At 36.5% G+C, this 10,941-nt stretch overlaps 1 protein-coding gene across 5 annotated transcripts; it reads right to left on the bottom strand.

Moving 5' to 3' along the window:
• Positions 1-412: 412 nt before the first annotated feature.
• Positions 413-10,839, bottom strand: LOC150038736 (uncharacterized). Of its 5 annotated transcripts, XR_016531012.1 has the most exons (4): positions 10,027-10,839; positions 9,752-9,944; positions 8,166-8,231; positions 7,679-8,058 (listed from the first exon to the last, which is right to left on the bottom strand). XR_016531012.1 is itself a non-coding variant. In XM_090315968.1 (3 exons), the coding sequence occupies exons 1-2, from the start codon at positions 10,260-10,262 to the stop codon at positions 9,767-9,769; spliced, it is 414 nt and encodes a 137-aa protein (XP_090172094.1). In that variant the 5' UTR covers positions 10,263-10,839; the 3' UTR covers positions 413-652; positions 9,752-9,766. The 5 variants fall into 5 exon arrangements, 4 of the variants coding, with proteins under 4 accessions (XP_090172094.1, XP_090172093.1, XP_090172095.1 ...); XM_090315968.1 differs by lacking the exons at positions 7,679-8,058; positions 8,166-8,231 and adding an exon at positions 413-652; XM_090315967.1 differs by having other exon boundaries at positions 7,679-8,231.
• Positions 10,840-10,941: the final 102 nt, after the last annotated feature.

The raw sequence follows: 10,941 nt of genomic DNA, 5'->3' as shown, positions 1-10,941 counted from the left end.
CCGGAGCGCATACAGCAAGAGTGGCCTAAGCGTGAAGGTTGCCTTAGAAGTGTGGTATGCGACAGCTTAGGTGGAGGGGTCATGTGCATGAGTATGTGATGAAGTCCATCGTTCACCAAGTAGAAGTCATCGTGCGTCGAGAAATGGCTATCGTGTAACAAGTAGAGACCATCGTGCATCGAGTAATAACCAGATGCGAGCGAGGAAGCACTTGGTTATTTTAGAAATCTTGAGAAATCCAATGTTTTGGGCTGTTAAATTATGATTTGAGGGGCAAGCGATGGATGAATGCACCAGCTTAAGTGTTGGACGGATTGAAACTAGGAGCCGTTAGTTGGAAATTTAAGGGTGGAATGGAAAAAATTAAGGTATTGCAAACTAACTCTTTTTAAATAATCTGATAACATGATGCAATCTTAAACACAGTGGCTACCACTAAGGCCAAACAAACATTAACTATTAAACACAAACATTTACAGAGTTTACAACACAAGTCTCATAAGTCCCAACTCCCAAACTTAGTCCCTACATGAAACAACTATAACATGTGTACAAATATTTACAATAACCACCTAGTTGACGGGTTACTAGAACTTCTGACATTAAGCAGTAGAGCAGATGTTGAGCTATCTTCGGAGGATTTGATCGCTACCTGAGGAAAGAAAACATTTGAAAAATAGAGTGAGCTACTAGCCCAGTGAGTGACTTAAGAAAGAAAACATGTTCTCATGCATAAGTCTCAATAAAGAGATCATACTGAAACATAAGTCTTTACAGTAACCTTGTACTGAAATGGAAACTTTACAGTAACCTTGTATTGAAATGTAAACTTTACAATCAATAAACATGCAAAGTTGTTTTCATCATAAAACATTAAACTGATCCTTAGTTGAGAGTAACCCTGCTATGGTTAAATCCCAACGTCAATTCCTTAGTCAAGAGAGAACCCTTTTGCTCAATCTCTGACGTCAAACCCTTTTAGACCTTCAAATTACAAACCCCGAGCTCTATTTTCCCTACTTAAGTATGTTTAATAATGTGATTAGATTGATAAATTGGTTAAAATATGAGTTAATTCTAATTTGTAGGGAAATTTTGAAGAATAAAAAGAGTGTTGAAAGAAGGTGCAAAGAATTGCAAAATGTGGGCTTCATGTGGATAGAAGTAGCCTAGCAAGTAAGAAATTCAGCTAAGGGTGGAGCTAGGCATAGGATGCCACGAGCGTTGGTAAGAGGCTTAGTGGGCAATGACCTTGTCATTGGAGGTTAGGTGAGCTTGTCGATGGCTAAGTTGCGGTCAGTGTGATGAGGTTAGGCGATCGTGATGTGCAAAGCAAGGCATGGCTTGAGGTTGTGGCATGGCTAGACAAGGGCGAGTGAAGGCTGCCTAGGTGATGGCCTAAGGATTGGTGATGGGCTTATGCAAGTGACCATGAGTGTGGGCTAGGTGGCAATTTAGTAAATAACAGCAGCTCACAGGCTTAGGTATAAGTAGGTAGGCCAACTTTAAAAGGTCATTTCGAGAAATCTACTCGTGCTATTGAGGTGATTCTAAAGGCATCCAAAATCTGAGTGAGTCTAGTTTATGAGCTAGGGCTACCGGAAGGAAACTCCAAAGGAATTGAGTTGAAAACTTAAAAATTTGTAGAAAGGGCAGATTCGCGGGTGAATCTGGGCCAGTGTCGAGGGTTTGAAGTTCCCGGCAAAACCATGAGAAGTTTTTAGCTGAAATTTTAAGATAAGATTTTTAACTCAATTCTAAACAATGTTGTAGAAGAAACTTTATTAAGATGAGGTCTAGAATTCAAGTTATTTACTCTAGAAGTTGAACCTGGAAATTGTTGAACAAGCACGCAGCTGCTTGGGAAGGACAAGCAAGCAGCTCAACTTAAGAGGCTCGGTTTGGAAAATTCCTCATGCTATCTGAAAGATTCTAGTGCCATTTGAAAGCTAAAGAAGTCTAGTTTGTGGTGTGGGAGTGCTGGAGAAAAACCTCAAAGGAAGAAGGCCAGAGAACGAAGAAATTGTAGAGAGGTTAAGTTCTCGGGTTAATCGAGGCCAGTGGTCAAGATCTGAAGCTCCTGATCAAACGAAGAAGAATTCTGAGCCCAAATTTTGACGTAAGCTTTCTAATACAATTGTAAACAAGTTTGTAGGAGAAAATTTCCTGAGATAAGGTCTATATCATGAGTTATACGAATTATAAATTGAATCTGGAAATTTTTTAACAAGCAGGCAGCTCAAGGAGACCATGCATGCACGGGCTATAGCGAGCTTCAGCGTACCTTGGGCTGGCCGTGGGGCTGTGTAGCAAGCATAGGTGGCCTAGACATCCAAAGGAAGGCTCTTGCAAGGTTGGACAGCATGTAGGACACCTAGGTTGGACGATTGATGCTCGGTTGGTGTGGTTAAAGAAAGGATTGTCACATAAGCCATGTTAACACCTAAAGAAAAATCCTAAGTGTTCAACACATTAGGAAGTTGGAATTGGAAGGATTGATACCATTGCTAGAAGCATATCAACCTTTAAGGAGTAGCCCTAAAGTTGTGAGTGACTAAGTATTTACAATGTTTTTAAAGAAACCATGATTTTAAGAAAGATTATTCTCAGCTAGCTAGTTTACAAAGTGGTTTTTCCAAGCAAACTATGAGTTTATGTTTTCAAACGCATGCCATGTATGAAAGTATGTTGTAAAACTGTTTATGTGTGCTCATATGCACAAAGCATGCGTTAGTACCCTTAAATATATGTTTCTATGTGTTTGGCTTTACATGCTTTAAAGAGTAAGTCTTAGTATGACTAACGTTACTTCAAGCTCGATACCGAAGGACATTAAGAATGTATTTGAGCAGCTCGATACTGAAGGACACTGAGAAGATATCTGAGTAGTAGTACCTAAGGTATAACGGTACTTAGTTATAACCACGTGCACGTAGGTAGTTCGACGTCAAAGATTGAGCAAAAGGATTCTCTCTTAATTAAGGAATTGACGTTGGGATTTAACCATAGCAGGGTTACTCTCAACTAAGGATCAGTTTAATGTTTTATGATGAAAACAGCTTTGCATGTTTAATGCTTGTAAAGTTTACATTTCGGTACAAGGTTACTGTAAAGTTTACATTTCAGTACAAGGTTACTGTAAAAACTTATGTTTTAGTATGATTTCTTTATTGAGACTTATGCATGAGAATCTGTTTTCTTTCTTAAGTCACTCAATGGGCTAGTAGCTCACTCCGTTTTTCAAATGTTTTCTTCCCCCAGGTAGCAGTCAAATCCTCCAGAGATAGCTCAGCATCTTCTCTTCCGCTTAAAGTCAGAAGTTCTAGTAACCCGTCAGCTAGGTGGTTACTGTAAATATTTTTATACATGTTGTAGTTGTTTCATGTAGGGACCAAGTTTGGGAGTAGGGACTTATGAGACTTGTGTTGTAAACTCTATAAATGTTTGTGTTTAATAGTTAATGTTTGTTTGGCCTTAGTGGTAGCCACTGTGTTTGAGATTGCATGTTGTTATAAGATTATTTAAAAAGAGTTAGTAAGCAGTAAGTGTCATACGAGGGTTGATAACTGTTGCAGTCATGTCCTTGCCTGTGCTAAGAGAGTAGTCTGAGAGGGGGTGTGACAAATTGGTATCGATTAAATAATATTTTTAGATTAATTCCCTAAATCTATAAATTAATTTAACTCGATGAAGTCATTTAGAGATGAAAAAGATAGGAAAAATGAGAAGAAGCCACATAAAAAAACAAGCAAGCAATTGGTTGATTCAAAATGATTAAATGAAAAGGCAATTTTTTGCAGCATATGAAGAGCCTGTTTGGAAGGCTAGTTCTTCTAATTTACCCATGATATCTTCATGATTTTTGGACAAAATGAAAGCTTATTAAGTGTAGAAGAAACCTTAGGGTTGCCGAAGTGATTAGAGATCAGAAAGATTGAGAAAACTTGAAGAAAACGGAGTTTGTTTGAAAACCGGGTAAGTCTGAGCTTGCTGTTGATAATGGGCAAAAATGCATGTCATCATAGTACTAAGTTCTTAAACAATGTTGGATTGCATTGATGAAATATGTTAAATTGCATCCATTAAGCATAAATTCTATAATATTGCGATCGCACGCGTCCAATGCATTAAAGCAATTGATCTTTATATTTTTGTGCAGAATATGCGTTAACGCAATGCAGAGATTGCGATCATAGGAATACATTGGTCAAGCGCAACTTCACCGTAAGACTTTGCGTTGATCGTGCTCGCAAACATTCACCCAAGAAGAATCACCACAACTTGGTCGGCGCAACATGGTGGGCGCATCTGGGTGAAAGGATAATTAAGATCGATGGGACAGAAAGCTGACGGCAGTCGGATCCAAATTAAGTTAACAGTCGATAACGGTCACAAAGTACATTCAGCTTTATCAGTGACAATTATCTGACGCATCAGTCAGGAATTAAAGTTATCCCATCTGTACAACCGAGAGAGAGAAGTCGCCTTTCACCATGGAAACTCTATAAATACCAAGTGCATTCTTCAGAGAAGAGGTTAAGCAGTCGATTACTTCATCACGTTACAAGTTCACGCCTCTGTCTATAGTTTTCTTCCATTTTAAGGCGGACGCGAGGAAGAAGGTGTGCCGATAGATCGTTCCGGAAAGCTTGGTAAGGCAACGGAAGCTCCAAGACAGAGAGAGGGCCGACGTCTGCGGAAGCAGGAACATTTGTAGATCAGAATAGAGATTCAATGTGAAAAGCCTCGGTTAGCAAGGAATTGTTACCAGGCTCTCTACCTTTATTTTCCATTATCATTTTGTACTCAATTCAGTTATAAGAATGAAATGTCTTTCTTTATATCTGTTCACTATCTGTTATTTAAGCATGAGTAGCTAAATTAGTTGAATGGGTTGAGAAGTAGTTAACAAGCATAACGAGGGAATCTTCATCTTTGCGACTATCTTGTTTATGTATGCTTCATTCGTCTATTAGAGATACTCGGGAGGGTAGTCTAAAGACAGGATCTAGACTTAGGAAGGTCGGGTCAGAATCTAGGTTTGGAAGAACCAAATTAGAACGCATAAACAGGAGATAAGCGCTTAGGAATGAGCACTATTTGTTATTAACGCATCGCATGCATCTTAGCAATAAGGTATGATTGTATGCGGTCACCTTGCTTTCATGCATTTTGCATCAACGCATAGGACAAGAGTAGAGACTTAAGGATAAGCTCTATGGACATTCTGCATTCAACACATTCGTCCTAAACTTAAGAGCGTTGCATTTACATTGGGAAATGACTTGCTATGCATGGTTGTAACATGATCACAAGGTTTGATGCATTCTCGAGTAACACTAGCTAAAGATCTTCTCAACCCGTTCATCGCATACCCATTGCATCTATCAACACAACTATCTTTCTCAAATCCGCTGCCTTTATTTACTTCTTTTTCATCAACGCAACAACACACCCATACTTTATTTATTTGCTTGGTTACCACAAAGCTTTCATAAACATTACCAATGCAACTATTTTCACAAGTCCCTGTGTTCGACCCTGGACTTACCAGAAAACTCAGGGGAATTTACACTTGAATTCCGCAAAATTCCCCTGAGGAAACTTGAGTGCACAACTCATATCATCCATACTTCCACTTAATAAAATTAACGCATCAGCTGTTTTAGAGGAGTTTTCAAGGCACTTAGAGGAGGATTTTGGTGCCCAAAATTTTTTGCATAGTTAAAAGGTCCCTCTTAAGTTCCATAAAATTTATTTGAAGTTTATTTTATTAGAAATGGTGTTTCAAAGCTCTAAAAAATGGGGTTGAAACAGGAAAATTACTAGCTGAAGACAGCACACTGTCCACCCCACCCTAGGCGCTCAGTGTCGCCCATGCATGCCCAACTCCGCACGGGGCTGTCGCGTATGCATGTCTCCCGCCCACTAGCCACACCCACACATGCCTCTTGATGCGGCAGCGTCCCTCAGCACGTGTCCCACACCCACACCCACGCTCAACTAGGCCCACCCATGCCCCCTGTTGTGTGCACACACTTATTTTTTGTGCCCATTTGCTTGTTTTTTAGCATTTTGGATATTGGTGAGCATTTTTGAAGCGCAATTAGGATTTTCTTGATATTTTTACTCTAAAATGACGAGTTTTTTAAAGTGACTTTTAGGTATTTTGGATAATTTCAAAAAGATGGGCTTAATGAGTAAAATGTGAGGGTTTAGGAGTTAAATTGAGTTCAATTAGTCTCATTAAATCACTAAGGGTTGATTATGGTTAATCAACCTCTTGTAAGTGTCTAATAAGCCTGAAATTTTGTTTCACGGAACTTGTGTCCGTGATTGTGAGTGGTTTGTTTTTTAGTATTTTGATATGAAAATTATATGTGTATGATAGTATACTATGATTTGTGAAATGTAATAGCATGATCTATTTTACTTGATTATTATTTTTAAAAAATGCTTGAATCTTTATTTCTGAATTCCCATTGATTTGATATGAGCTGGATTTATAAAATATAGTTTATAACCTGATTTTATGTTATTGTGATTTGTATGGTTTTGTAAGAAAACCTCTTGATGGTGGATTTAAAGAATGTTGAATGGTTTGTGAAAGTGATTTTAAATTACTAATTCTTGCACCCGAGAAATGGTTCTTTCTCATGCTACTTGAATGTGTTTCAGTAGCACGACTCAGGCGATCAAGAGGCTATCGGGGTAAGATGTAGCCAGAATATATTGGGAAGTCCAGAGGAACCTACACCTGTCGCACCACCCATGCTATCAGGGGGCTACCAGGATCCGATGTGGCCAAAGCATACCGAGAAGTCTAGAGTAATCTGGGACTGTGGTATGTATTTATATTTAGCCTTTAGGCAGCTGTATGTGCACATATGACCTTGTTATTTGGTTTACACCACGGAGGCATTCCTTGTCCAGAGTAACCCGCGATGGTAAATAAGTATTTGGGTATAAGTATGCTTTTCTAATAACTCCTGAATGTTTTATAATGTGTTTTCTATGAGATGATCATGTCACTGTTTTACTAGCACGTGTATGAGATGTTACTCAATCTTTTTACTTCGCTGATGATTTACTAAATGATTTGACCAACTTTACTGATGATTTAGGAAGAGAAAACCTATATTCATATTAAACTACCACTCACTGGGTTTTAGCTCATGCTTTTCAGTGTTCCCCCAAGGTAGTGTTAAAATTCCAAATTCAAGCTGAGTTGTTAACTGTCACATGACGAGGGTCTCCTACTACATTGTATGTCTATATGTTTTGAAATTTTGTTGTAAATAGTTTGCATATCACAAACCATATGTTTTCGAGTTTTGAAAGCATGGGACAAAAGTAGTTGTTTGGTTGTATAGTTATAAAAATTGTTTCTATGGTACCTAAACTTTGTTGATGGTTTGTATATAACAAGAGATGTAAAAGCTATGAAATGTGTTGTGAATGTAATGAAATGGAATATGTTGAATGGAAAATAAAGGTATTAAATAATCATTGTGTAATTGTTTAGGTTCATGTACAAGTTGAGTTGGTTAGTCGAATGCTACTTTTTTCAAGATTAGGTGAGTAATCTGGGAGGGGGTGTGACACACATTCTTATCATCATCATTTTGATTAGGACGACTGGTTTGATAGCAAACCAGTAGTAAGACACTTACCTTAATTAAGTGCAAATAGGTCCAAACAAGCTTATTTTTTATTGGATAAATAAGATCACGAATCAAGTCTTATGACATAAGCCAAACTTAGAATTAACAATTAAACCAAAATTCCAAAGCACCCAGTTATCCAAATATTCCAAATAATCTTACTCGAAGTGTGGTTCGATTCGAATTCACCTCCAATCCTCCAACTTCAGTCGAAATATTTATCCAAACCAAAACCAAAATCTTTTCTATCTTAAATAAAAACGTCTTGAATCAACTCCTAAATACAATTTGAAATTAGCTTTAGACAATTAAGGCTTAAGCCAAATATAAAATTCACTCCTAACCTTCCCAAACAAGGTTACCCAAATGTTGCTTGATCCAAAATCCTTCCATGCTACACAAACAAATTCCCATCTAAGTACAAGCCATAATTAAGGGGTTCAAAATCAAATTACAACAACATTAACCAAATTCAAAAGGGGTCCAAAATCCAATACTGACCAAAAATCACCCAACGCGATCAATACTCTTGCTAGACAACACATTGAAAACCTTCAAACTTCGAATCTAACATCCACCATCAAGATTACAGCAGCAATTAAACACCTCATTTTGGCATCCAAAATCTTGAAGAACTCGAGAAGGAATTTACCCACCTAAAACTTCGGCGACCGGCTGCGATCCGCGGTGGTGGAGGACAAAGCCAACGGCCGAATGTGGCGCACGTTGGATTAAAAAATAAAAAAAAAAAAAAAAAAAAAAAAGTGCACGCTTCCCAAGAAAGCCTTTAATATAAATTAACTTTTCCCTTTTCTTCATCTAACCCTAACCATTTGATAAATATATTTATATTAAAAAACTTGTTTTCTTTCTTTTATTAAAATAAATAAATAAAACCCTTAAATCCAAATTCTATTTGGATTTCAATCAAACATATACGCATAAATTCATATTTCTTTCCAAAATTTCAATTTCTCAAACTTCTACCAAAATAAATTCAAACTCTAAAATAATTTATCTAAGTTTCCTCAAATTAAATTCGAATTTTCAAATCTTTACAAATATCACTTAAATTAATCACATATCTCACAAATTTAATTTTAGCATCAAATTAACAAAATAACACCCAAATAATTGGGGATAGTTAAATAAAAATTAACTAAAAATTAGAGATGTCACATTTCTAAGAAAGATATTCATATATAAATAAAAATTAATATTTATTTGATAAAAAAACGTATTTTTTTAAGAAAAAAATATATAAAATATAATTTATATTGATTCGAAAGAAATTCAAATTAATAAAGACAAATATTTTAGAGTTGTTTTCAAATAAAGAAAAATGAGCTAACTTATTTACAAATATAGAAAAATTCACTATCAATCAATAGACAGTGATATTTTGGTGTACATGAAAATATTCCCAACCATTTTACCATTTAAAACAATTACCTAATATTTTATATAAATTTAAATTATACTAATTACTTACAAATTATACTAATTACTTACAAATTAATGGATAGTTTTTTTTAAGACTGATTAATGAATAACTAAGGACACAACATCTTTTAGTTATAATCCTAAAAAACAAAGACGATTATTCACGTATTCTTTGTTATTTGAAAAAAAATATTCCTACAAAACAAATATAGTTATTTAAACATGTCGGACATTTATTTTTTAAGAAAAACAAACATCCCTCTACAGCATTTGAGAGGGAGAGTAAAGTTGTAAATTTATGGTCCACGATGAAAAAGTTAATAAGACATAAAATTAATATTTTTATTTTTAATATGTACACAAAACTCCATGACCAAAGGACACCTGCACTCCCTCTAACACGACCCTCCCAACTCCATAGGCCAACCCATCCCCTAAAGTAATATGGGATGATGTATGGGGTTGAGATGGCAGCCCAAATGCATAAACTAGTGAGACCCATTGGAGTAGTGGGTTTTAGGCCCATGGCCATTTTCAAATGTCCAAAATTTGTAGAGCATATCATTTACCATCCACCAAAAACAAATAACGAGAAGACATAAACTGGGAGAATAGTATAGAACAACCAAGAAGTGAAAAGAAACCTGGAGGATGGGATTCTAAAGTTCTGAATCTGGTTGTTGTTGTTGTTGTATTTGAAGCGTTTCAGCGGCAGCTTTGGCTGAATCCTCCACCATTTCCTTCGTCTTTTGGAAGCTCTTAGTAACAGCTTCCTTCACATTCCCATTCCCATTCACACTCACTCCGCCATCTTCCACGGGCTTTCCTGGTCGAAAACTGAAACCCAAACCCAAACTCCTTAGTAAACTAAACTGACAAATTAAACAAATTAGAAACCAAATGAATGGTGAATACTGACTCTATTTTGGGAGGGAAGAGATAGGCGTAGGCTTTATTGACTAGCTTTCGCACTTTCTTCCAGTAAGAGTTAGGATTAGGAGGCGCAGACGATGCCGCTTCTGCTGATTTGACTGTTTCTGAAACTATCTTATTTGGTGCTTCTCCATCAGCCTTCCCAACACCAATAATGATAATCAGCATCATCATTATCCATAATACCAAAACAAAAACACCCATATTCTCCTTTCTCTCCATTATTGAGAGATGTTGCTAATTATGTCATGGTTTTATGGGTAAATAAGGGCGGGGGGATTGGGTTTGTGAAGTGGAAGATGGGGTTTTTAGCTTCTGGGAAGTTCCCCAAAGGATTGCAAGGTGGACACTATATCTTCCAGTTTCCCTACACGTATCATCTATTTGCTTTACATCTTGTCTTCTTCACGTTATCGACAACAGTACTCTTCTTACTGAAACCCATAACCCATTTTTTTCTTTATTCTAACCATGAGAGCCTATTCGAATTGTGCAGTAAAAGAAATGGTTTTTAAGACTACATTTTCATTTCAACATTTTTCTATTTTAAAAAAAAATAATTGTAAACACTTTGATTGTACCATTACACTTCTTTTTCAAAAATATAGTTTACCCTATATTAAAAATAAAAATGTTTCTACAAGTGTCCAATTACTATACATTATGAAGAATACCTCAAATCAAATTTAAGTGGTTGACAAAGTTGGTTGTCAGTCGTTTGTATCATTGATCTCTACTAGCAACTAGAGCTAGAGATCATTGACCTACAACCGAAACTATGATTGGTGATTGGAATCAAATATCAGAGACTCCTGTGTTAACTATTGACCATCGACGATAGTCACTAGTCCCAATACTCCATTATTGTACCATAAGATAACCACTTAAGAGGTGTTCAACT

Source organism: Benincasa hispida, chromosome 1 (genome assembly GCF_027475165.1).
Source record: "Benincasa hispida cultivar pf3 chromosome 1, pf3_genome.v1.1, whole genome shotgun sequence".
NCBI classification, from domain to species: domain Eukaryota; kingdom Viridiplantae; phylum Streptophyta; class Magnoliopsida; order Cucurbitales; family Cucurbitaceae; genus Benincasa; species Benincasa hispida.
Note: the sequence above shows the minus strand (reverse complement) of the source record. Positions and strands in the feature narration are given on the sequence as shown.

Coding starts and splice junctions, on each gene's coding strand:
- LOC150038736 (XM_090315968.1), bottom strand. CDS start 10,262: ATGGAGAGAAAGGAGAATATGGGTGTTTTTGTTTTGGTATTATGGATA. Junction 9,945..10,026: donor CTCTTCCCTCCCAAAATAGA/GTCAGTATTCAC, acceptor TTTGGGTTTCAG/TTTTCGACCAGGAAAGCCCG.